Source organism: Gopherus flavomarginatus, chromosome 9 (genome assembly GCF_025201925.1).
Source record: "Gopherus flavomarginatus isolate rGopFla2 chromosome 9, rGopFla2.mat.asm, whole genome shotgun sequence".
NCBI classification, from domain to species: Eukaryota; Metazoa; Chordata; order Testudines; family Testudinidae; genus Gopherus; species Gopherus flavomarginatus.
In genome coordinates, this window is record NC_066625.1 from 89,459,022 (window position 1) to 89,485,643 (window position 26,622).

Consider the following 26,622-nt stretch of genomic DNA (forward strand, 5'->3'; position numbering starts at 1 on the left):
TCCCCGCTCCGCCGCGCAGCCCCTCTGGGACCCGGCCTCCTCCCTCCGGGCCTTGTCCCCCTACTTGGAGCCTGCGCGTTAGTGTCGGCGTCTCCATGGTGACGAAGATTGACCGTGACGCTGCGGCACGCAATACGCGTTGCGTGGTGACGCTCGCCGAACGGCGCGCTCTGATTGGCCGGATTTGAATCACAGCAGCGCGCGGGCCGATGGGAGCGGAGGGAAAGTTCAAATCGAATGATCACTAAGCGAGCGAGAGACCGACCCTCCTGCCAGCACCGCCCGGCCACCGTCCCGGGACCCGAGAGCGCGGCCCGCGGCCAGGGCCCAGCACCATGAAGGCGGCGTGAGTATGGGGCAGGCCCCGCGCGGGACCCCCCCAGCCCAGCCCGAGGGCGGGGACTTGCATGGCCAGAGTCACCCCCTGTCCCGGCAAGGGCCCCGCGTGTGCATCCAGCGTCGGGCCTGAGAAACCCCTTCCCCCCGTCTCTCAGGTGCTGGGACCATCCCCTACAGCACCGCTGCCGCCGGGGGAAACCGGCGCTGCACAGCCCGAGGCGGCTAGTGCGGTGATCAGCCCCGGCCTCGCCCCTGCAGGGTGCTGGATCTTTGGCTTCGTGTGAGGCCCCTGTCTTGCATGTTCCTAGGCTTTGCAGTGGCGGCGTAGCCCTGTGTGCCCGAGCAGACAAAGAGCTCTGTTGTGAGCCCGTCTCTTTCACCAGTACAACACATTACCTCCCCCACCTCGTCTCTATTATGAGGCTTGTTTGTGTGTTGGCCCTAGGGCATGTCTACACTGGAACTGTAAGCTGACCCGTGTTAGGTCAGCTTACAACCATCACAGTGATTACTGCAGTGGTTCATGTCCATGCTACCCTCCTTTTGTCCATGGTGCACATCCTCACGAGGAGCGCTTCCACTGACTTAACAGTGGCAGCGTGGGGGGCTGAGAGGCTGTCAGCCCCACACGCAGCTCCCCTGTGGCCAGGAGCCCAGCTTTCTTGTTAGTTTCACGGCTCCTGCATGAATGACAGCTGACAGTGGATGTAAGTAATGCAGTGTCTACACCAAGGATCAGCAACTTTTCAGAAGTGGTGTGCCGAGTCTTCATTTATTCGCTCTAATTTAAGGTTTCCCGTGCCAGTAATACATTTTAACATTTTTAGAAGGTCTCTTTCTATAAGTCTATAATATAGAACTAAACTATTATTGTTTGTAAAGTCAATAAGGTAGTTAAAATGTTTTTAAGAAGCTTCATTTAAAATTAAATTAAAATGCAGAGCCCCCTGGACCGGTGGCCAGGAGCTGGGCAGGGTGACTGCCACTGAAAATCAGTTCACGTGCCACCTTTGGCACCCGTGCCATAGGCTCAAGTATCAGAGGGGTAGCCGTGTTAGTCTGGATCTGTGAAAGCAGCAAAGAATCCTGTGGCACCTTGTAGACTAACAGACGTTTAGGAGCATGAGCTTTCGTGGGTGAATACATGGCATGCATTCGATGAAGTGGGTATTCACCCACGAAAGCTCATGCTTCTAAACGTCTGTTAGTCTATAAGGTGCCATAGGATTCTTTGCTGCTTGTGCCATAGGTTGCCTACCCCGGTCTACACAAATTACTAGTCGCCCTGACTACATTGACATAAGCCCTGCACCTCTCGTGGAGTTATAATGGCAGTGTAGTAGGCCACTTACATCGGCGGGAGCAAGGCTGGAGTATGTACACTGACATAATTAGGTCAATATAAGCTGCTTTATGTTGACCTAACTCTGTAGTGTAGACCAAGCCTTAGGGTATGACTACACTACCTGCTGGATCGGCAAGCGGTAATCGATCCAGCAAGGGTCGATTTTATCGCGTCTAGTCTAGATGCGATAAATCGACCCCTGAGTGCTCTCCTGTTGACTCCTGGACTCCCCCGCTGCGGGAGGCACAGGCAGAGTCGATGGGGGAGTGGCAGTGAAGACACTGCAGTGTGTAAGTCTAAGTACGTCGACTTCAGCTACGTAACTTAGATTGATCCCTCCCCCTAGTATAGACCAGACCTTAGAGTGACAAGATAGGCGAGATATTATCTTTTCCTGGGGCAGCTTCTATTGGTGTGAGAGACAAGCTTTCCAGCTACACAGAGTTCTTCATCTGCTCTGGGGAGAGTACTTAGTGTCACAACTAAATACATTGTGGAACAGATTGTTTATCATAAGTAGTTACATGTTGTAAGGGACCATTCAAGGTGAAGTGGCTGTTAACACCACTGGAGTCATAGGACAAAAAAAAGGGTGGTTAGTGAGTTACAGATTGCAGTAACAAGCCATAAGTCCAGTATCCTTATTAAGATTGTGATTTTTTTTGTGTCTAGCAAAGTTATGAATTTAAACTCCCAGACTTGTCATAGAAGGCATTGTGCTGGTTTCCTTTGAGGATGAGGACTAAGAGATCAGATATGGAGTGATTGTATTGTGAAAAATGTTTGCCCTTGGGTGATATAGTGTGTTTGTGTGTCATCTTTTTTTGGTGTGTCATTTGAGAGGGTAGTGCTTGTTTTTACCCACATAATTTTTATTGGGGGCATTTAGTGCACTGGATCAGGTACATCACATGTTGTGATAGGCATGTGTAGGACCCATGGATCTTGAAAAGTTTGATGTTGGGTTATTGATGTTCATAACAGTGGAGATATGTCTGCAGGTTTTGCGTCTGTCGTTCTGGCAGGTTCTGTTACTGCTTTGAGTTGGTGAGTCCTGGTCTCTGGGTAACTTACTTGCGATGATGAGGTTGGGGGTTGTTTGAAGACCAGAAGAGGGGGTTCTGAACATATTTTTATTTATTAATTATTAATTTCTCTGTTATTAGGCTTGGCGGAATTTGATATATAGATCATATCTGCCAAAATGTGTAATATTTATTTTTAAATGTTTTTAATCTAGATTTTTACAATTACAGGAAATTATGGGGAGCTGGTCAGACAATAATTAATGACAAATGTTGATTCAAAAAGTTAATGCTTTATACTGTTAAAACACATTGTCAACATCACACGTCAAAATATACATAGTAAATAGTCTTAAATCAAACAGTTTTCAGGCAGCATTTTTTTCTTTGCCTATCTGTAAATTTTGATGATCATCGATGGAAGTATTTTTTTTAGTCTGTGTGTTTATGGTTAAATTGATATTTGACACTTATCGATTACAAAATCTAATCTGTCCAAGTTTAGTAGTTATGTTATATCTGATTGGTGGGGAGGTGTAGCAAGAAGTTCATTTTTCTGTCTGTGCTTGCAGTGTTATAATAAATCCTTGTTTAAGTAAGTATTACATACAGGACGATGCTGACCTCTCTCTATTTTACCTCAGGTAAAAGTAAAATACCTTGTCTTCACTGTGACTATACCTTGGTATAGCTCTCATATTTTTTTTACCCTGAGATAAGAATCAAAACCAAAAGCCTTCAACAGTCAATACAAGGCCTTAGGAGCATATGACTTGCCATTTTGGAGCAATGGTGTCCTGTTTCCATAAGTGACCAATTTTTTCCTAAAGAGATGCAGGTAGATCATTTTTCTTGGAAAGTTAGTCTAAAAGATTGTTGAGGTGAGGCAAGTTAATATTCTTTAGGTAGAACTATGCTAATCAATATATGAATTGTGTAACTGGATGACAAGTCTAACTTTCAGTTCTTTATTTTCAGTAGAACTAAAACTCCTAGAAAACCAGTGCTAAAGAAGTCATCCAACACAAGTCTGAAAGATCCAGTTGGGGTAAGGTGGCTTGCTTTCCTGTCTTGCTCTTTTTGCGGTCAACCGGAAAGCAAACTTGCTGTAGCTTTGAGAGGGTAATTTCTATGATTAACTTTCTACTAGAACTGTGGTCTCCTTAGTTTGTGTGTGCCTGACATAATGCTGATGAGGTGAAAGCAACCTCTACATCCCCTCCTCTTGTACAGGCATATTTATGCTTGTGCTTAAGTCTTTTTGGAATCCACTTGTTGCAGTCAGGCTTATGCATTTCTAATCCATTTCTTCAGTGTTTTTTTTTCTGCTTGCTTTCTGGTGAATACCATCTGTGGTTCTGGGGAATGTAGGGGAAGGAAAGCCATGTAGTGGCAGAAACTATTCCCTCAATTTCTCTCTTCTTCCCCATCCTGAGCAGAGTTACTCCCCTCTCATCTTTCACTGATGCAGTGGCTCAAGGTCCTGAGTTATAACTTTACTTCTTGCCAACAAGGATTGGATGAGATCATAAGAATCTCTCAGTGGCACTCCTGGGTTGATGGGAGGCACTTGTCAGGCAGGCCTTTTCCCACAAGGGCAGTGTGTGCTCCAGAACGTAAATGTGGGACTCTTGTGTGATAATTTACAGTAGAAAGATTTTCAAGGGCAGCACTGTCAGTATACAGTGGCAAGTGACAGAAGTAGATACAAATCTGTTATAAGAGCGACTTTGTTAATCTGCTATAATGGCACTGGACATTTTTATTTTTTTTTGTTGGTCTTAAAATTCTCCTGTCACTGCCATAGTAGGAATTTTTCTGAAGAGAAGCAGCCAGAGAATTTCTTCATGTGGCTCTTTTTTTAGGTAAATCATGTGTACTGTCAAGTACGTATTATCTGGTACATAATTATAAGATGCTGAAATAAAATGATTCCTTTGGTGACTTTAAAGTAGAACAAATTAAGCATTCTACAGCATGAAGTACACGGCAAAAATATCACTAGGTGGGAATGGTTAGCTAATGGAGATTCAATTGACCAAATGTCTTGGGGCATTAAAATAAACTTTATGTATAAATGTTTTGTAACTTTCTAAGGTGTGTGTAAACTATAGTGGCAAATGTCAAAATGTTAGTTTCACATTACTGTGTTTAAAAAAAAAAAAATGAACAAGGGTAGACTGGCTTATTATTATTATTATTTATTATTGTTACTACTTTTTATTCTAAGAAAACTTACTTCTGTTCCATCAGGTGTACTGCAGGGTGCGTCCCCTAAGTGTTCAGGATCAGGAGTGTTGCATAGAAGTGATCAGTGAAACAACAGTTCAGATTCATCCTCCTGATGGATACAGAATATTCCGGAATGGGGAATACAGGGAGGTATAGTACTTTTTAAGACTAGCAGTAGAAACAAATTTAAAACGGGCAAGTTGATAGCTAATGCTCATGCTGACTTTGTCCAGCAAGCTTTGGACTTAATCTATTTATTATAGGCTTGCCATACAGTTCATGTATTAATCTACAGAGGGCTGGCTTCTAAAAATTTGTATTTCACTTTTTTGTAAACTGTTTGATTAAACTATGTATTTATTCTCACACTAATTTCTTAATTTACGGTTAAATGGCTTAAACTCAATTGCTAAAAATCAGAGAACTAACCAATTAACATCCACAATAACCTCAATTCGCATGCCTTAAATTCCCAAACATAATATGTTAACATACTGTCAAGGGCTTGATCTAATGCTCATTGAAGTCAGGGGAAAGAATCCCTCTGACGTCAATGCATGTTGAAACAGGCTTCAGCTTTGCAGCTCCACAACACGCTCCTCTTCAGTTCCATCATGGGACCCCACACTGTGCACACATCCAGTTCCTCATCCTCCTACTCAAACACAATTCTAACCTCTTATTATCTTGGGGGAAGGAGGGTGGCTTTTTCTTCTGTCTGGAATGTGCTTGGTACTTCCTGAACACATACAAAGGTCCAGCAAGCATGTATTCTAACTTTAAAAAGATGGCAGACAGAGAGGAAAAACATGGTGGTGATTGGTATGTCCTGATACTACAGCATGTGTTTAAGTATAACGGGTCGGCAACCTTTCAGAAGTGGTGTGCAGAATCTTCATTTATTCACTCTGATTTAAGGTTTTGTGTGCCAGTAATACATTTTAATGTTTTTAGAAGGTCTCTATCTATGTCTATAATATATAACTAAACTATTGTTGTATGTAAAGTAAATAAGGTTTTAAAAATGTTTAAGAAGCTTAATTTAAAATTAAATTAAAATGCAGAGGCCCCCGGATCTGAATGCCACTGAAAATCAGCTCATGTACCGCAGGTTGCCTAACCCTGAAGTATAATGTGGTTGCCTTTAGTATTAGGCTTTACTAGAATTTGAACGGTTACTCTGTGTGCAGCCCTATACACATATAATGTGATTGTCTCTATGAAATCTTACACTAAAAAATCTACTTTGCCCTTTTGCTAGGCTAGTGAAAAGCAGAGTTTTAGTTATGCAGAGAGAGATCTAGAAACCAGATTTACATCAATGTGTTTTTCTTTTCCCCAGATGCAGTATACGTTTAAGGAAGTATTTGGAACTCTTGTCACTCAGAAAACACTCTTTGATGTGGTGGCTAGACCTCTAGTAGAAGATCTCATTCATGGGAAAAATGGTATGCATCTGTTTTGTATTTAACAAGCTGTAGTGGCACTGCATAGCTAAAAACCATTTTTTTTTTTACTCTTGTTTGGTTTCCTTTCTCTTGAAATCTTTTTTTTTTTTTTTCTTTAAACCACTGTTAAGGCTGTTCAAAACTTAAGGATATACCTCTACTCCGATATAATGTGGTCCGATATAACATGAATTTGGATATAACGCGGTAAAGCAGCTCTCCGGGGGGGAGGGGCTGCGCACTCCCGTGGATCATAGCAAGTTCAATATAACGCGGTTTCACCTATAACGCGGTAAGAGTTTTTGGCTCCCAAGGACAGCGTTATATCGAGGTAGAGGTGTACTTATTTTCTTCAGCTTTACTTCACTTATTCTGACACTCCCCCAAATTATCAAGGATTCTCAGTTTGTCTGCTGAAAACAAGTCTTCAAATTGTTCCTATTTTCATGAAAGAATAGGACTACTTCCTTGTAACAAAGTGCAAAGAACCCCCACCTCCAATTCTAAATTACTCCTGTTTCAGATGCGTACAAGATATTTATATTGAGGCTTAATTTCCTTGCATACCAATCAACTGTAGAGGCTTTTGTCTACAAAATCATGACCCTGTATCATTTTGATACAAGGTCATGATTGGCAAGCAGTTTGACCTAGTAGGTCTCCTGAATCCCAGTCCAGTGCTCTATCTATGTTCTACTTTGGATTCAGCTACCGGCCTGCTGGGTGACCTTGGGAAGTCTCTCTCCCCCATGCCTCAGTTTCCTCATCTGTAAAATGGGGATAACGATGCCAACTTTCTTTGAAAAGAGCTTTGAGATCTAAGGATGAAAAGTACTACTAAAGAGCTAGATGGTGGTGGTAATTTGGTGATTGGCTCATGTGAACTATCAAAAACTAACTGATATCATGAAGCCAAGTTCTTCAGGTCCATCTGGCTGCTGTATCTGAGGCTCGTCAGAGCAGAATAAAAACAACCAAGCTTCCCGCAGTCAAGTTTTAAGTGACGGTCAAAATAGCTGCCTTCACTCTCATTTCTAAATGTACTTAACCAGAAAGGGGGACTCTGAGCAACTAGAGTTTATTAAAAATGGATTGTTTCTAGTACTTTCCTGAGATCTGTCTGCTAGTGCCAGCTAGCCTTGTCCTGAGCAGCATTACAGTGTGCTGGGAGAATGTCTTCACGCTGGCTGGCCCAGTCCTGCTATCTGGGCAGTCACTGCACTGAAGACATGCATCTGTGATCTTTCCTCCTTTTGGACTAACTCTCTTTCCTTTCTCACCCCTGGGATGGTACCAACATGTCTTGAGTATTAGTGCCAACCGTTCCAAATGAGGACGTCTTTCGCTCCCTCCCCCACCCCCAAAAACCTCTCTCTTTATTGGATAGGCTCAAGTAACAGTTCAAGTTGAACATTTTCTAGTTAATAAGTCCAATTAGGAATATTTAACTGTAACTGTTTTACTCCTAGGTCTCCTTTTCACATATGGTGTGACAGGTAGTGGGAAAACACACACAATGACAGGTTCTCCTGGTGATGGAGGACTTCTTCCCCGGTGCTTAGACATGATCTTCAACAGCATAGGACCATTTCAGGCCAAGCGATTTGTGAGTTGCTTTGTTTTAAGTCTTAAGAGAAACTTTCCCAGTAACAGCCTAAAATACAGTCACAAAGTTATTCTCTGTTCCAAATAGTTAAATTGTAAGAGTAATCTTACAATCCTTTTGAAATAAATTAATCTAACAAAACATCTGCATCAGAAGCAGAGCCTGGACAAAAAGGAGAATGACTACAGGATGGCATGTCAATGAAATGATCTCTGGGGTAGTCAGACCAAATTACTTCATTAGTCATATTTTCACTCTTATCGTGCTGACATTTTTATCACCACTAACTCTCTCCACAACCTGCCTTTTCCAGTGTTTAAGATCGTCACATGACAGCTAACTCCATTTGCTACCCTCAGGTTTTTAAAGTTGATGACAAGAACGGTGTGGATGTGCAGTGTGAAGTTGATGCTTTATTAGAGCGTCAAAAAAGAGATGCCATGCCAATTCCAAAGACTCCGTCTGGCAAGTAAGTAGAATGAAATAATGTATTAATACATATGTATGAAATGTTGTAGCTGTGTCGGTCCCAGGATATTAGAGAGACAAAGTGGGTGAGGCAATATCTTCTATTGAACCAACCTCTGCTGGGGAGAGAAACAAGCTTTTGAGATACACAATCCTGCTCTTCAGGTCTGGGAAAGGTAGTCAGTGTCACAGGTAAATACAAGGAGGAACAGATTATTTAGAATAAGTAATTAATAGGGCTGTCAAGCGATTGAAAAAATTAATCGCACAGTTAAACAAACTAGAATACTATTTATTTAAATATTTTTGCATTTTTTCTACATTTTCAAATATATTGATTTCAATTATAATACAGAATACGAAGTGTACAGTGCTCACTTTAGATTTATTTTTATAACAAATATTTGCACTGTAAAAAAAAATAGCAATTTTCAATTCACCTAATACAAGTGCTGTAGCACAATCTCTTTATCATGAAAGTTGAACATACAAATGTAGAATTATTATTTTGTACATAACTGTTTTATTTTTGAATGCAATGTAAAACTTTAGAGCCTCTCAGTCTACTCAGTCCTATTTCTTGTTCAGTCAATCGCTCAGACAAACAAGTTTGTTTACATTTGTAGGAGATAATGCTGCCCGCTTCTTGTTCACAATGTCACCTGAAAGTGAGAACAGGTGTTCTTGTGGCACTATTGTAGCCGACGTCGCAAGATATTTACCTGCCAGATGCGCTAAAGATTCGTATGTCCCATTATGCGTCAACCACCATTCCAAGACACATGCATCCATGCTGATGACGAGTTCTACTCGATAACAATCCGAATCAGTGCGGACTGATGCATGTTCGTTTTCATTATCTGAGTCAGATGCCACCAGAAGAAGGTTGATTTTTCTTTTCTAGTTGTTTGAGTTCTGTAGTTTCTGCACTGGAGTGTTTCTCTTTTAAGATTTCTGAAAGCATGTTCCACACCTCATCCCTCTCAGATTTTAGAAGGCACTTCAGATTCTTAAACCTTGGGTTGAGTGCTGTAGCTATCTTTAGAAATTCACATTGGTACCTTCTTTGCATTTTGTCAAATCTGCAGTGAAAATGTTCTTAAAATGAACATGTGCCAAGTCATTATCCGAGACTACTGTAACATAACATGAAATATATGGCAAAATGCGGGTAAAATAGAGCCGGAGACATAAAATTCTCCCCCAAAGGAATTCAGTCAAATCTAATTAACACATTTTTTTCTTTTTAAACAAGCATCATCAGCATGGAAGCATGTTGTCTGGAATGGTGGCCGAAGCGTGAAGGGGCATATGAATATTTAGCATATCTGGCACGTAAATGCCTTGCAGTGCCGGCTACAAAAGTCCCATGTGAATCCTGTTCTCACTTTCTGGTGACATTGTAAATAAGAAGTGGGCAGCATTATCTCCGGTAAATGTAAACAAACTTGTTTGTCTTAGCCATTGGCTGAATGAGAAGTAGACTGAGTGGACTTGTAGGTTCTAAGGTTTTCCATTGTTTTGTTTTTTGAGTGCAGCTATGTAACAAAAAAAAAAAATCTACATTTGTAAGTTGCACTTTCACAATAAAGAAATTGCGGTACAGTATGAGGTGAATTGAAAAATACTGTTTTCTTTTGTTTATCATTTTTACAGTGCAAATATTTGTAATAAAATTAATATAAAGCGAGCAGTGTATACTTTGTATTCTGTGTTGTAATTCAAATCAATGTATATGAAAATGTAGAAAAACATCCAAAATATTTAATAAATTTCAATTGGTATTTTATTGTTTAACAGTGTGATTAAAACTACAATTAATTGTGATTGATTTATTTTTGTGAGTTGATCGTGTGAGTTAACGGCAATTAATCAACAGCCCTAATAATTAACACATTGTAAGGGACCATTCAAGGTAAAGTGGCCCTTTAACATCTCTCCACGTATTAAGAGGGGGGAGAACTGGCAGGGGAGGCAGGTTATAGACTGTTGTAATAACAGAGACACTCAATTTATGACTTCAGTACATGATTTTTAGTATCTAGAAAAGTTATGCATTTAAGCTCTCAGGCTGCTTTTGACGGTATTGTGCAGGTTTCCTTTGAGGTTGAGGACTGGAACATCTGATACAGAGGTGAGAAGTGTTCACTCACAGGTGATATGGTGTTTTTGGCTTCTCATTTTTCTGTGACAGTTTATGTAGCTGTGACACTCAGAGTACATTTCCCTGACCTGAAGAAGAGCTCTGTGTAATCTCATAAATTTGTCTATGAAAGAGATTACCTCACCTACCTTGTCTCTATTGATTTATGTCCTTCTAAAACTTGAGTTTTGATGACTTAGATGGCCTTCATGAACACTGCTTGCCATTTTCAAGAAGCATTAATATATCACTCTTCCTTTATCTTCTGGTGAGATAAAGATAGTCTAGTCAACATTTAAAGCCGAGTACTTGCAACCTAGGTTCTAGTCTTTGCAATATGATTCGTAGCATTACCTTGGCTAAGTCACTTAAACTGTCTCTGCTTTAGTCTTTCCTGTTACTAAAAGGTATGTTAAATTAAAAAGTGTTTTTTGAGTTCAGTGAATGGAAGATGCTACAAGTACGAAGTATTAATGAGCTCTGCATAGGGCTGACTGACTGTAACTGCTTGATAATTGACTAAGTAACGCAATGGCATCTGAAAATTTTATATCACAATATATAATAATAATCGTGACTATATTTAAGCTTTTTACTGCTTTCACAAGTGCTTTAGGTCGATCTTTTTGGAGGAGACCTGGCATCAGTGTTCAATATGGGCATTTTTGGCACTGCAGTTATATACCCATGGCTGGCCAATGCCAGCTGACTCTGGCTATGGAACTGTTTACTTTCAGTGTAGACGTTTGGGCTCAGGTTGCATTCCAAGCTCTGGGACCCTCATAGGGTACTAGAGCCTGGGCTCCAGCCCAAGCCTGAAAACATTTACACTGCATTTAAATGGTGCCCTAGCCTGAGCTAAGGTTTTTAATTGCAGTGTAGACATAGCCTTAGACAGTTTTGTTTCCTGATACTGTGCTGCTTTCAATATAGCTTCTAATTCTAGAGTATATGTGATGAGTTATCCGCTTGTCATAGATGCTCTATTGTAATAATGTCATACATGTTTTAACAGACGACAAATAGATCCAGAATTTGCTGATATGATCAGTGTACGAGATCATTGCAAAGTGGAAGAGGTTGAAGAAGACAATGTCTACAGTGTGTTTGTCTCATATATTGAAATCTACAATAACTACATATATGACCTGTTGGAGGAAATTCCCTTCGATCCAATAAAACCAAAGTAAGTGTTTCTTTTAATAGACCTCTTTGAGCAATAATCATCTGTCCAGGTTGTAATTTATTTGGATTACCTCGAGACATGCTCACAACCCCCACCACTTTTTGTCTTGAGTCCAAACGAGATTACTCAAGAAAGGAATAGTGGGTACAGGGCTGTGGATACAAGACTCTGAATCAGACAGTTAAATCCAACTTTGCCACTGACAGCCTCTATAGCCTTGTGCAAGTCTGCCTCAACCTCATCTGAAAAATGGGAACTAGCTGTGATGTCATGTGGAGTTGGCTTGTTTAAGTTTCTACAGCAGGGCCTAAAACTGTAGAATAGGTGTATTGTTGCTAGTGCTAAATTGTAACCCGCTCTAGAGGGAATGTCAAAAGAGGAACTTTAAGGCTCTTGGAATGTGCAGGACTCCCAAACCTGTTCTGGTATCTGACAAACAGCACTCTCAGCTGATGACTACAACTTGCAATCTGTACAACTTCTTAGCTGCCATTCCTACTTCTGTTTCCAAAGAAACTGATACTGGCTTGGTGAACATGACTCACTGTTAATCAGCTTTATACTTCATTGAAACAGGAACAGAAATGCTAGATGTCAGTTTGAAACTCTGGCTTTTGGAGGCAGCCTCTGGATGAGCTCCCTCGCACTGCTGCAGTGTTTGTGAACTTTTGGGAAAACAATGCTCATTAGGGACAACACAAGCGCACCTCTAAACTTTTGTCTTGTCTCCACATTAACTCTCTGCTTTGTGCTTCGGTTTAAATGGGTCTAAAATTAAGGTTCTCGCAAATAGCTACTGGTGTACAAATATCTTTGTGAAACTTGACACACTTATGGTAGAACAATTAATGCACACAGAATTGCCATCACTCTGGTCTGAGGTCGTTGGATCTAATCTCTTTGGATTCCTTCTCTGAATAGGGTCCACAAACCAACAGAGCATATTGGCTATGTCATGAGGCTTTAAGAGGAGAGTTACAATTATTTTGTTTAACCTCTCGTTAAGCTCTCACTAGAGGATCACCATCTTGTTGAACATTTCTATAAATTGGTCTTAACTTTTACATTATTTCCCGTTGTGCGAACTACAACGATTAAAATGTTAGCTGGTTGCTTTGGGTGCTGTAATATTTTACCCTATTCCTTCGATAGGTGGAACAGTCGCAACACTCCTGTGCGGAATGGTGATTTTATGTATGTGCCCAGCATATTGTCCCTTCTATTAAAATTGGAGACGCTGAATTTATTGTATGGTGTTGCTGTAAATAAATTCAGACCCCATCTCTTTCTCTGCTTCTCTAGCAAATTCAGAATAATGCTGTTGAAATCTGTTACATGCTTCTGTATGAGCTTATGCATGTAGGAGAGTAGCAGTAGTCCTCCAGCCTCCTAGTGCCTACTGTGCATTGCAATTCAATGTGGCTTATGAGTTAAAGCAAAGCAATAACAGAAGTGTAACTAATCCTGTCTAAATATTTCGCCATGCATTTGTATTGGCTCTGCGTCCTGTTGGTGTGGGAGAATGTTTGACATCTGTGTTTAGGTTGAATTCGATCCTTAAACATAAGGATTTGCATGGTGCTTGCTTTAAAAGCCTTACTGTCTGTCATCTTGATCTAAACCATGCTCTTTGCAGACCTCCACAATCCAAAGTACTCCGTGAGGACCAGAATCACAACATGTATGTTATAGGATGCACCGAAGTAGAGGTCAAATCTACTGAAGAAGCTTTTGAAGTGTTTTGGAGAGGTAAGAAATGTTCAGAAGTAGTGGTCACTTTAGTCATGTAAATCCCTTCATGTACAGTAGAAATCCTGTGGCATCAAGACCTGCATGACCTCTACAGATCTGCCACTCTAATTAAAGGAGTCTCTTGTTTAACAGGTCAAAAGAAGAGACGGATTGCTAACACTCAGCTGAATCGCGAATCTAGTCGTTCTCACAGTGTGTTTATGATTAAGTTGGCTCAAGCACCACTGGATGCAGATGGAGATAATGTCCTGCAGGTGAAATTCAGAGGCTGATTATTTAAAAGAGCACAATGGGCATGTGGGAAGGGCGGAGACCTGCCTAGACAATGGCTCCTGTCTGGGACATTCTAATTACTAGTTTCCAGGTGCACTTTTTAAATGCCTCATAAGTCAAAGCTCCCTCTGTCAAGGTGAGCATTAACGAAATAAGCAAAGCTTGTTGTTCTCTTGCTCTTTGTCTTGGCTACTCTTACACAAAAACTAAGCATGTAGAAATTGGGAGAGGTTTTGTGAAAGGCGTTAGTAGTTTGAGACTGCCGGAGGTGGAATATGAATTCCAGAACCTGGAATGCTAGAGCACTAAACCATTAGGTGCTCATAGCCTCTCACATAATTATAAGAGAGATCTTCAATTCTCTCTCTAACCTTTAAGTGTTAACTTAGAACAGTTGTGTAAGGCTTACAAGTCCCATGTAATTTTATTTCATCCCTTTGTATTGGGGAAGTGTTGCAAATGGTATTAAACATTTTATTTTTTTCTTGAACAGGAGAGAGAACAAATAACTTTAAGCCAGCTGTCCTTGGTTGATTTAGCTGGAAGTGAAAGAACGAACAGGACAAAAGCTGAAGGAAACAGACTACGGGAAGCAGGTGCATAGTTGGTTTGGGTGGTCTGTTGCTTATATGCTCATATTCAACTATTTGTGGACTAGAAAGCTGGTTGTATGGTAATGCCTCCTGGCTCAAGATAAAAATCCTGGGAAAATCCTGTTGGGGGTGTCTTTTTGTTCTATTAAGTCAAAGGACTCTCTTAAATCCCCTTGTCTGGAAAGCTGGACACCACTCTTTGTAGCATTTACTTGTTGTCTTAATGTAACTAGAAAAGGCTTGAGATATTCCTAATCTAATCAGAATAGTTTATCCCCCAAACAATACTATTTTAGGCATAACCTGGTCACTAATTTTGGAATATTGTAACGGAGGAGGGCACATCCAACTGAGTGCTTAACACTAGCTCTGTTTCTTCCAGGTAACATTAACCAGTCACTTATGACGTTAAGAACATGTATTGAAGTTCTACGGGAGAACCAAATGTATGGAACCAACAAGGTATACAACAACCCCCTTCCTTTCTGTCTTCTAACCTGTCAAGACTTTTGCTTGAGAATGTGGTTAGATTTTTTTTTCAATTTTTTTAGATGGTCCCTTATCGAGACTCCAAATTAACCCACCTGTTCAAGAACTACTTTGATGGAGAAGGAAAAGTGCGTATGATCGTGTGCGTTAACCCCAAGGCCGAGGACTATGAGGAGAGCTTGGTAACTTGCACCTGATTTCCCCTCTTTCTCCTCTCCCCACCCCATCCCATCCCCACTAAACGAATGAAATGAATACGAAGAGATAGAAAATATAAAGGGGAGGGAACCTCTCACTTTGTCTCACAAGGAACAAAACTGAAAGGATCACACTCTCTCTACTCTTAAAAATGGCATTGGAGAATACTATAACTGAAAGAAGTCACGTTTCTTCTAGGCATTAACTGTTTGCCATCACTCTGTATAGTCACTTTCACCGTTTCCCTCGTTGGCAGCATTGGAGGGGGAAGACACGCATGCCCCTGTAAAACCACCAGGGAAACTGAGCTGGAGCTGTAGTAGTTGGAACTACCTGTAACTTGGTTTTTAAAAGCCATCTCAATTTGATAATGTCCTTTTTAATATGTATCTTAGTACTTACGAGGCTAAAGATTGTGGTAACTAAATACAGAGTATCTAAAACTGAATATTGTTCTATCCTAGCAAGTCATGCGATTTGCAGAAATGACGCAAGAAGTTGAAGTTGCGAGACCTGTTGATAAACCACTTTTTGGCTTAACCCCCGGACGCCGATTTAGAAACCAGGCCTTTAAGGATGAACTCTCACGAAAACTTGAGATTCGAGGTGGCCCAATCAGCGGAGGTAAAACCTGGAATGATGTTACATGGTTTCATAGCACAGACTTATTGATCCAGTCTGACTAATAGAAAAGACATTAAAATAAATCAAAAATCTCTTACATAATCTATAACTTAACCTATACAATACAGTCATAAGTATATTTGTTACCTTGTGTTTATACTGCAGGGTTATAAATTATAATGAATACAGTTGGTTTTAGTGCACATATTACTAGTTACAAGGTCAATTTTTAATATAGTGATGATAGACTTAGATTAACTTTCCCTTATCCTGTCCCTTGAGGGAGGTCATGGATATAGAAATGCAGCAATATTTGGACAAAGAAATAATTATTAAATGGGATAAAAAAATGTTATGCTCAGAGGACTTCTAATCTCTCCCAATTTTTCCAAGCTTCCCTCTACGCCTACCTTTTGTTTATAACTTCTCTTATTGAAACACTTATCATATGCAGTAACGTCACATTCAAACCCTTCTTTTGGTACAGTTGTGCCTGATCAGCTAGCATCTAGGTGGTGGAAACTCTTCCCAATTAAAATGTTCTGGCTTTTATATTTCCAAAATGCTTTGGGATGAGAGGAGTGAGTGTGTGGCTTCAGTCTGTGCGCTATAATATTGAAATGTTTTTAGGATAGCTTGCTGTCATGGATTGTCTGCTTTAAATCCTTACAGAAACAGAAGAACAATCTGTTGCAGAAATGCTTCTGCAGAACTTCCCTCCGTTACCATCATGTGAACTACTGGATGTGAATGATGACCAAACACTTCCTAGGCTGATTGAAGTCCTTGAGAAACGCCACAAAATGCGGCAGATGCTGTCAGAGGAGTTTACCAAAAATGGTGAGCATGGATTCTCCATGTGAAACCATTCCTCTGCTAATCTATTACCTGAAAGGCAGTTGTGCAAAGCATCTGGGGTAAAATAGCGAATCTTCTATCCCAGTAGGCACGTGGCGGAACATATCTTGTTTGCCTAAATTTGCGAGTGATTCTTCAAAAACTTCATTGTGGTTTGATGTAATAAATCAGACTTTTGGCAAGGTTGTGTCAGCAAGCAAATAGGGCAATCTTCATATTTCAAGCTTGCAGGGAAGAGGCAAAAGTTGATCTAGTTTAATGTTCTGGGGTGGGAGTGCAAAGATTCTCCCTAAGTGAATTTAAATGGATTACAATGTCTGAATCTGTTCCAGTGCTCGCATTTAAAACTATGCTGCAAGAATTTGATAGCAGCATTGTTTCCAAGGAAAACTACGCCCAAGGAAAACTCACGGAAAAGGAGAAAATGATAGCAGGACAGAAAATGGAGATTGAACGACTGGAAAAGAAAACTAAAACATTAGAGTACAAGGTTTGTTCTTGCATAATCTGAAATTACTCAGTTCTTAGGCACAAAACTTATACCCTATTTAGCAAATGGCAATTTTTTAAATCAAAGCCAGAAGTTTTTCCACATAAGGTTTTCTCAAAATAATTTAGGTTTTTTTTCTTTTATTTGGTGGGGATATTACTCAAAATGTCGGTCTTGTTTTGGCTTTAGCATGTGGTTACGGTTAAGTTTCTTTCAAGAAAACCAGAAATCGATAAACATGTGTTAGAAACTTCTGAAATTGTCTTGACATTTCAAAGGCATCTTACTGGAGTGTTTGTTTATGTCTGTACTAAAATCGCTGATTGTGTTCTAAAGCATCTTAAAATATGATTAGCTCCTTTTCTCTATCGTGCACCTCTTCAAGAAAATGCTTCGTGAGCAATTAAATGTGAAATGTAAAAGAAATTGCTATGGTCTTTTCTCCAGATTGAGATTTTAGAGAAAACGACCACAATTTATGAAGAAGACAAACGTAATTTGCAGCAAGAGCTAGAAAACAAGAGTCAGAAATTGCAGCGGCAGGCTTCTGATAAGCGTCGATTGGAAGCACGGTTGCAAGGCATGGTGACAGAGACAACAATGAAATGGGAGAAGGAATGTGTAAGTACGCTAGTGTATCTGTTAGAAATGCTTCATGGAGCAATGCTGCTTGTACCAAGCTAAGGTTGAAGTTAATTTTTCTTTGTGTATCCAGTTTTGAGAGAGACCAGACCATCCACTCTTACCTTAAAATTTGACATGTGTGATCTTATGCTGAGGTAGAATTTTTCTAGTAGAGTATTGATGTAAACGGTACTCTTCCCGTGGTACATTAGCAACAGCAAATTTTCTTGCAATTGCATGTGTGTGTAGGGGGGAAAAATAGCTTTTGAGGAATCAACCTGCTATAGTGATCCATTACCTGAGCTAGAGACTTCGCTCATATTGTAGTGGCTATGGGGGCTACTAAATGTATGTAATCACTTTGTTCTTCAATTAGGACGTTACAGATGCTAGATAGCTTTGAAAGTTGGCCAGGCCTAGTTTACATAGTGAGTGCTTTGACGAGTCTACATCGTGGCTGGAAAGACTTCATTCCATTTGAAATAGCTCTCCTCAGTTCAATTTTCATCACAATAACTTATGCTTGTATAATTTGATCTTTATTTAAAACAATAGCCTTCACCCTGTTCTCACCTGCAGGAACGCCGTGTTGCAGCAAAACAGCTGGAGATGCAGAACAAGCTGTGGGTCAAAGATGAGAAACTGAAGCAACTGAAAGCTATTGTTACTGAACCAAAGAATGAAAAACCAGAGAGGCCTTCACGGGAGAAGGACCGGGAGAAAGCTTTTCAGAGATCCGTGTCCCCGCCGCCAGCACCAGTATGTTATATATGAATCTCTTTGTATGTCAGTGCAGAGACAAACAAGTTTTATAAAGCTAAATGTAGCTGATTATTTTTCTGTCTAGTTGTTGGGAATGGGACAACGGAATGAGTATACATTTTGGGCTCTACTAAATTCCTTAAGGGTTTTTTTTTTTTTTTCCTTCCTTTTTTCCTCCGGTGTGGTGTGTCTCTGCATGCTCTCTTACCTTACACTTGACTAATTGAAAGAGTGTCCTGGCTTTTTAAAGCTGACCATGAAACACCTAATTATGTCAAGTACTTGCGTTGATTACTCTCTGCATATATGCAAGTCAGCCATGCAGGATGATTTCTGAAAAGTGTTCTACTTTGTTACCAGTTCAAAATTGTATGTGTTCACTAACTTCTCTCCCGTTTTCTTCAGTTTTCTAGTAACTTTGTTACTCAAGTCCCTAACAGCCAACCTCTCATGAGCCAGCCACAGCTGCATAGACGCTCTAACTCTTGTAGCAGCATTTCTGTGGCATCCTGTATTTCGGAGTGGGAGCAGAAAATTCCTCCATACAGCAAGCATACCATTGGCACACCTAAGGCAAGGAGTAGACAACAGGAACCAGAGCAAAATAGAAACTGTAATGTGTCAGACAGAAGGCGAGGGATGCACTGGACTGGAGTCATTGAGGTCCCCAGCCGTAGAGATGAGATAGAACTAGAAGAGGACCAATGCTGCAGGGTTAGTGCTACTCCTAGCAATGGTTACATGTAGCAGTGCTTGGTTGCCATGGCTCAGAAAATTACCATTCTCCAACAACTGCTAAGCTTAGTGTGTTCTGCCATATGTAAGCTCACCCTTGAAATGGAATTGGACCCTATTTTACAAATTTTCTCCATGCTTGACTGCTGCCTCCAAGTTGTGTGTTGCAGCACTTGCAAAACACAGTCTAATTTGGTTTCTAAAATCAGCATATAAAAGCCCTTAAAGGAGTATGTCTGTGTCTTGTCAGCGTGTGTGTAGCTCTCTCCAGGAACAACAATTATAGTCAATTTTTCTGACTATAAACCTCTTTGTGTCTCCATTTCTGTCTCTTAAACTTATTTGGCAGTCTGCAAATTGCCAGAGTCATTTTGGGGCAGATTAAAGGTCTCATGAGCTGTTTGTGCAAATTTCATTTATCAGCTGGAAACTGTTTGGACAAGCTGTCTCGCTTGTAAAGGGCTGAGTCTGGGATTCATACAACCGTTAAAATGTTCTTACTAAATTTGAATATTTGTAATAAAAGTGGTGGTTTTACTTGCAGTTCTCATTCAGTTTTAATTTGTCTAAGTGATTCTTCTCTGTACCAGTTCATCACAAGGAGATGCTTGTCTTAACACTCTACGCTTTATCATCACATTCTTGCTACAGGGGTTCAGGTAAAACTAATAGACAAATATCAGATTATTCTGAGATGTTCTAAACAGGAGCAAAATCTCTATTACATTATGAATCCATATCTTGGACTCCCTTAATTATATTACAAACAATCTAGACACACTTGTTCATCAAAGTTCCTGTTACAGAGAGACTGTTTGATGCAAGTGACATGCTTTCATACTAATGCCGTTCAAATTAAAGTATATCTTAACCCTTGTTGGTAGCAAGTTAAGGAACAGTGTCTACTGTCAAATACAGTGCACCCTTTTTTAAGGATCTAAACTCCTTCGGCAGCTTTTCAGAACTGTCTCAAAAAATTGCCAATGGAAAAATGAACATTTCACTCACCCATCCAAAAAAACGCACGGTTTCCGGGGTAGCTTTAGGTGAGCCTTGAAAACTTCTATTTGCCCAAATCTTAATGTTGCTTTCTGCATCCTGGCAGCATGTAGTTTTGATAAGAACATAGATGCTTGTAAACAGTGTTTGGGACTACTAAGAAGAGACCTATCAAGAGGGTGCACTGTACGCCTTACACCTGTTGCTAAAATACAACGTAATCAATGCTCAGCTCTTGGAAGTGCAGTGGATGCGGGTTAGTGTCCATGGGTCTGAGTCAGGTGGTCTTGCCACATGTCACTAGTGAAATGGATTTTCATTGGGTGTATGTGTGAGACAGAAGTGTAAAATCTCCCCTTACTACTTACAGCTGTTAGTTCCCAGAGCCTGATGGCAGAGGAACACTTACCCATACCAGTGGTCTCGCTAGTTTCATCTTACTTCTCTTAAACCTGTGCCATTCTCTCGATAATGTAAACTCTCGCATGATGGGAGAAAAAAGCTGCATTTAATGGGGACAGTGCACTGTGTGGCTGAATAGGGGTCTTGTGTACTTTGGATGGGTCAAAATCTCGCTCTGGAAAGGGGGGCTAATGTCAAGCTTCTTCCTTCTCCACAGTATTTACCCAGTAACACAGTTAAGGTCTCCTATCTCTGAGTGACTCTGCTGAAGTAACACCTCCCAAAACCTGTGCCGTGAATCTGCTCCCTTGATTACCTGAGAAACAGACCATTTGACCCAGGAATGTATCCATGGAAACTGTCTTACGTAACTGCTTTTTCAGGCCTGTTTTTAATGTGTGTAGAACTCATAGTTTGGCTGGACATTTGAGAGCTGCTGCAAAAAAGTTCAAATCCTTTTTGTCTGAAGTTCTAGTTAAGGAATCCATCCAACTACATAGAACTTAATTAAAACTGCAAAGAATATGAGTTGGCCCAAGTGGTGTTTTAATAGCAATTTTGTATAAGTGTGTCAGTAATGGTTCCCTGCAGAATCAATTCTGATTAAAAGTTTAAGACATGAAATTTTGGTCTTCATCTAAATACATTTTAACCAGGCCCGAAAAACTGCACTTTAACTACTGATTATGCTTATTTCTTCTGATTCCTTTTCCACTTTGATCAGACTGCACCTCCAGTTCGTCTCAGACACAGACGATCACGTTCAGCGGGGGAGAGATGGGTAGATCATAAGCCACCTTCTAATGTGCCCACTGAAACAGTCATGCAGCCCCATGTCCCCCATGCCATCACAGTAGCAGCTGCAAACGAAAAGACACTAGCTAAGTGTGACAAGTACATGCTGACGCACCAGGAACTAGCTTCTGATGGGGAGATTGAAACTAAACTGATTAAGGTAAAGCAAATACCTTTGTATTGTCAAATCGTACTTAACTAATCCAGAGTTTCTGATCTTAGTTGCATAAGGATGTGTTGGATTTGAAGTGCTTTTGTTGATTGTGATTTTGGAAGTTGCATGTTGGGGGTAGGAGACACTTCAGTTTCTAGAAAACATTTCTAGTAAACTTACCGTACTTGAATGTGCTCTTCTAGATATTTGCATGCCAAGTTTCATCTGCATCAGTTTGATTAAAAAGAAACTGCACCTACCATAATAAAATGATCTTTTAGCCCATTATGTAAGACACCATCCATAATCAGTGGATGTGTCAAGCCTGTGACTGCCACTGGCTTTCTTGAAGCCTAGTTGCGGAGGTTTGACCATCTTGTTGAAGTGATGTCGCTTCGTTCCTCTAGCAGCGTGAGCCAGTTCCCATCTTGCCACAGCAACAAAGCAGCAATATGAAATCTAACGCTTTCAGAATGTAGCTTCCAAGTGGTAGTCTGGCAAACTCCCAGCTTGCTTTAGGTTCCAGCGTAGGCTTTGAGTGCCAGGGGGCTCCACTAGTTTCACAAAAGATGTCTCTTCAGCCAGATGGCTGCTTTCAGCATGTTTCTTGGAAATGCCAATTGTTGTCACTTAAAAAATCCTCCAAAGAAACAGCATTCATAAGTACTTCTTGTGGTAAACTTTAAAGTGGATAAAACAGCTGCAGTTTTCTTTTAGCTCTGACTGCTATGTCATTGTCACTTTTTTAAATAAAATTCCTCCATGCTACCCCAAGGGCTTGTTGACCCCACTTATCCCAGGCGTTCTCCTATCTGCCAACACAGTTACAGTCCTGTCTAGACTGGCAAATGAAAGCATTGAAACTGTGCCTTACTCAGTTGTGTTTGTAATCTGCTGTTTTGGGAATTTCTTGCCCCATTTTCGGGGGACAGCTGACAACCTCTGGGTACATCATGTGCTGATGGTTCACTCTCGTGCATGCTTAAGTGTTTGTGTTCTCTGGGTTGATCGATGAGCTTCCTTGAAAGAAATGGTAGTTATTGCTAATGCTGAGATCACATACTAGTTGGCCACAATTCACGTTTCTGTGCAAACATAATATCCAAGTAATTATATTAATTTGTAAGTAACTTGTTCGTTTCTTTCCCTCAGGGTGATGTTTACAGAACCAGAGGTGGTGGACAGGCAGTCCAGTTCACGGATATAGAGACTCTAAAACAAGAATCACCAACTGGGTCAGTCACATTTAATTTTATAATTGCAATAATGTCAAGAACCTAGTATCCCCAGAATGTGCGCACAGCTCTGACTCTAACTCTATCAGTGGTCTGGTGAGAAACTTCAGAAGAATGAAGTTGCTGAGACTTTGAACTGGAGTTACTGGCTTAATATATGTAAAACTGAGGTAAGGATTTTTTTGTAAATCCTTCAGCTACAGGCAGTGCAGGCACACTGCTGGGGTTTTGGGGTACAGGAAGCTATTCATCATCTCCAGATGAGCGAACCGTCTCTAGATAATGGCTTGTGCAGTCACTTGTTTGACAGTCTATTGAGCTGTATATAGCAGACCTATTGAGCTGTATATAGCAGTCTTTCAGGACTAACTCATCTCTCTGCCTCCTTCAGTCGAAAGCGAAGATCATCACCTTCAAGTCCTACTCCACCAGAAGACGCTGCGGAATCTGAATGGACAGATGTAGAAACCAGAGTAAGTTACAAGTAGGCGGCCAGATTCTTACATTGGTGTGAATCTGGAATAACGCCAGTAAGTGTCATCTTTTCACTGGCTTCATGCAGCAGCAGTGACTAATGCACGTGTCTTTCCAGTGTTCAGTAGCTGTGGAGATGAGGGCAGGATCCAATCTAGGACCTGGATATCAGCATCATGCTCAGCCCAAGTAGGTGTCATATTAACTTATCATAACTAGAGCTTCTGGCTTTCTTTCTCTAAATGCTATTTAGATGGAAAAATATTATTCCCCTCAAGTCTTACCAGCTTTAAGGTAAGGATTAAATCCTGAAATGTCAAACCTGGTGGCGTTGCCACTTTGTGGTTCCAGCCATTTACTCTTTCTCCTCTGCTGATGTGAATGGGTTCTCTTGCTGACTCAGATTATCAAGTAGCAGTGATATGTCACCAAAGGGACAACTGGAGACAACTAAGTGTCATGGCAATTGGAATGACAAAGTGGCCTAAAATACGGAGATTGAAGCCAAATTTAGCATGACCAGTGACTTTTTTGGGTACCCAACTTGATAAGCCTGAAAGGAGTCTGACGTTCAGAGTTGGGCCGACTTTTTGAACATCAGTTTCCTGTAAAATATCTCAAGCTGGGCTCCCAGAATCACCGGTCACACGTGGAACTCTTGGCCTGAGGCATGATAGTAAAATCTGACGTAAATACCTTATGTCTTCAGCGGCAGTTGAGTGGGCCCACAAACCTGTGCTGGAACACTGGCTTCCCAACAGCTCAGAGATGGAGCAGTGTCTCAGGGACAGAAGTGAAGAGAAGTTATTATATTGTGCCCTGATTTTTGGCCATTATACATCTAAGGTTGCAAAGTATTAAAGGAATCTCAGTGCCTGTCAATGTTAGTAACACACTGCAGTGCAAATGGGCATATCCGCGATCTCTGCTTGATGGTGGGAGGGGAGGGTAATTTAAATACATTTTATTAGTTTACAAAAACTGTTTAAGGGACCTTGGAGAGAGGGATAGTGTTCAACAATCTGATGGCAAAGTTGATGTAGCTCGTGTTAAATTCCAACTACCACTTGCCAGACTGGGTACCTAAAGCTTCCAGCGGAGAAGCACAGGCCCAAGCCCTGCCAGAGAAGCCCTGCTTCTGTTCAGAGTCTGGAGTCCCACCTACTGAATTCACAGATGACAGCCTGAGGCTTCTTGGGTAGCTCAATCTCAACCTGGAGAATTTGTGAATCTAAAGGTCCCATCTCGCTATATAAATAGAAAACTCACCTGAAATCATGTAGAAGTCCCAGTTTCTAACACCAGAGTTCAAACAAATGATAGTTTAGACATGAAACTTCATAAGCAGCAAGACTGGGTCTCAAACACTTGCTGACAGCATAAGTACTTATTAGGTAGTCTGGTAGCCTAGCCGCTGGAGAACAGAGTTCACTTGCAGATTTGGCCTTTTGCAGATAGGTGCTGGCAGTGCTGTGGAAGTGATCCATTCAGCTCAGGGGAAGAAAGCTTGCAGTTTTACACGATGTTTACAGGCAGGAGAGAGGGCTTCAGAGGTAAAAGTGCTTTTCATGAAGCAAAAAGGGGATTGGCGGGATAGAAACGGATGATGATACCATAATGACCAAACAACCTTGACAAATTTCAGCTCGAAATAGAGAGGCTAAACAACTGTAAGAAGCTAATGCATTAGACTTCACTCTATGGTGTACACTGCTCCAAGTAGGAACACTTGTCTGTACAAATCCAATAGCAGTGCTGGAATACATTTGAAATCTGGCGCTCTTGGGAATGTTTGGTCGGAAGACTTGCAATTTTAGATCTGTTTACAAACATTTCCCTTGTAATCCTGCTATGGTACAAACTTTTCTTCAAAGCCCCCTTCCATGTAATCTTGGGGCCTGATTGACATGGGTGGGAGCTTTGTCACTGCCTTTTAGAGGAGCAGGATCAAGTCTTCACTTTGCCTGTTGGGTCAGTCTTGCGTTGTACTGTGTGTGTAGGAACTCTATGCAAAAGCACATTGTGAACTTAACAGTTGTTGCTCCCTGATCTGATGCGTTGAATAAAATCCATAGCATAGTTGTCAAGTATCAGAGGGGTAGCCGTGTTAGTGTGGATTTGGAAAAAGCAACAGAGTCCTATGGCACCTTGTAGACTAACAGACGCCTTGGAGCATAAGCTTTCGTGGGTGAATATCAGCATGCGTCTGACGAAGTGGGTATTCGCCCACGAAAGCTCATGTTCCAAGACGTCTATTAGTCTATAAGGCAACAAAGAGTCCTGTGGCACTTCTTTTAGCATAGTTGTCTAACCAATTGATTGTCTTTCCATCACTATATATGCTTAAAACTTGTATTCATACAACAGACTATGTAAATCTAAGTAACATTCTTGACCACTTTTATAGAAAGTTATGATGTGAGAATCAAAACTTTGAGCTGAGAGTGTTTGTGTGTTTTTTATTTCAGGCGCAGAAAACCATGAGCTGGAATTCACTGTTGTACTGGAATACTGTTCACAAAATGGGGATTTTAATAGTTCTTCAGAATTTGCTGCCAGTGAAGTCTTGGTAAATTTAGTGCTATGCTAACGCTGCAGACTTGCATTTTATAACAGCCTGTGCTGGACAGCAAGCAGCTAAGGGAAAGGTGTTTTTTTTTTTTTTTTTTTTTTTTTTTTTTTTTTTTTTTTTTTTTTTTTTTCAATATTCTGAGGAAGTGCGTGTATCCAACGTATTTGTTTTTTGCCCTGATGTGTATTATGGATAACTCTGAAGAGAGCCTTCTGTTTTGTGTGTGTGAGAGCCTCTTGATATTCTATATCTTTTGTGGACTGAATCATGCAAGGCCTTTGTCTTGTGTTTTTGCCAGGTTTTCTTTTTACAGTGTAAAACTTTTTCAAGTTTGGTCACAATCCTTTGTATGGTTGTTTTTAAAAAGGAAAAAAAAATACACAATTGCTGCTATTTATTTAGCTGCAGTAATGCACTTTAGAAATAGTTCTATGCCCATTCAGGTTTTTATTATACTTAGCGACAATTATTAATATGAACTACCCATCAGAACAATTATCCAATAAGAGACGGGACTTAATTGTTGGACTGACAGTGTTCTGTACATATACAATCCTCTTCTGAAACTCATTTCTGTCTTTGAGACAGCCTAATGACAAAAAGCAGGAATCTTGATACAGTGCATAATGGTGAATTGGTGTCATACCTATTCAATTCTGTGCAATGAGTAACTGTTATGTGATGCTGATTACATCAGCAGATGTGGGGGTGAAGGTAATATGCTCACTTGTTAGGTGACAATTCTATTACGCATGGATCTGCAAATGTGTTAAAATAAATACTTTTATTCAATGGCTCTTA

General features: G+C 40.6%; 1 protein-coding gene across 3 annotated transcripts; it reads left to right on the top strand.

Annotated features, from left to right (window-relative positions):
• Positions 1 to 26,622, top strand: KIF23 (kinesin family member 23). Of its 3 annotated transcripts, XM_050967552.1 has the most exons (24): positions 1 to 346; positions 3,688 to 3,757; positions 4,963 to 5,091; positions 6,284 to 6,389; positions 7,859 to 7,995; positions 8,355 to 8,464; positions 11,622 to 11,792; positions 12,945 to 12,986; positions 13,429 to 13,541; positions 13,677 to 13,798; positions 14,311 to 14,413; positions 14,793 to 14,872; positions 14,962 to 15,081; positions 15,562 to 15,721; positions 16,394 to 16,561; positions 16,912 to 17,069; positions 17,517 to 17,690; positions 18,273 to 18,452; positions 18,861 to 19,169; positions 21,316 to 21,546; positions 22,693 to 22,775; positions 23,167 to 23,248; positions 23,368 to 23,438; positions 25,718 to 26,622. In XM_050967552.1, exons 1-24 carry the CDS (start codon positions 336 to 338, stop codon positions 25,731 to 25,733), a joined length of 2,946 nt encoding a protein of 981 aa, XP_050823509.1. In that variant the 5' UTR covers positions 1 to 335; the 3' UTR covers positions 25,734 to 26,622. The 3 variants fall into 3 exon arrangements, with proteins under 3 accessions (XP_050823509.1, XP_050823507.1, XP_050823508.1); XM_050967550.1 differs by lacking the exon at positions 12,945 to 12,986; XM_050967551.1 differs by lacking the exons at positions 12,945 to 12,986; positions 18,861 to 19,169.

What these genes read in the sequence shown, in the direction of transcription:
- KIF23 (XM_050967552.1), top strand. An exon ending in TCTCATTCATGGGAAAAATG is followed by an intron (nt 6,390 to 7,858) that starts GTATGCATCTGT and finishes TTTTACTCCTAG; the next exon opens with GTCTCCTTTTCACATATGGT. An exon ending in AGAGGAGTTTACCAAAAATG is followed by an intron (nt 16,562 to 16,911) that starts GTGAGCATGGAT and finishes AATCTGTTCCAG; the next exon opens with TGCTCGCATTTAAAACTATG.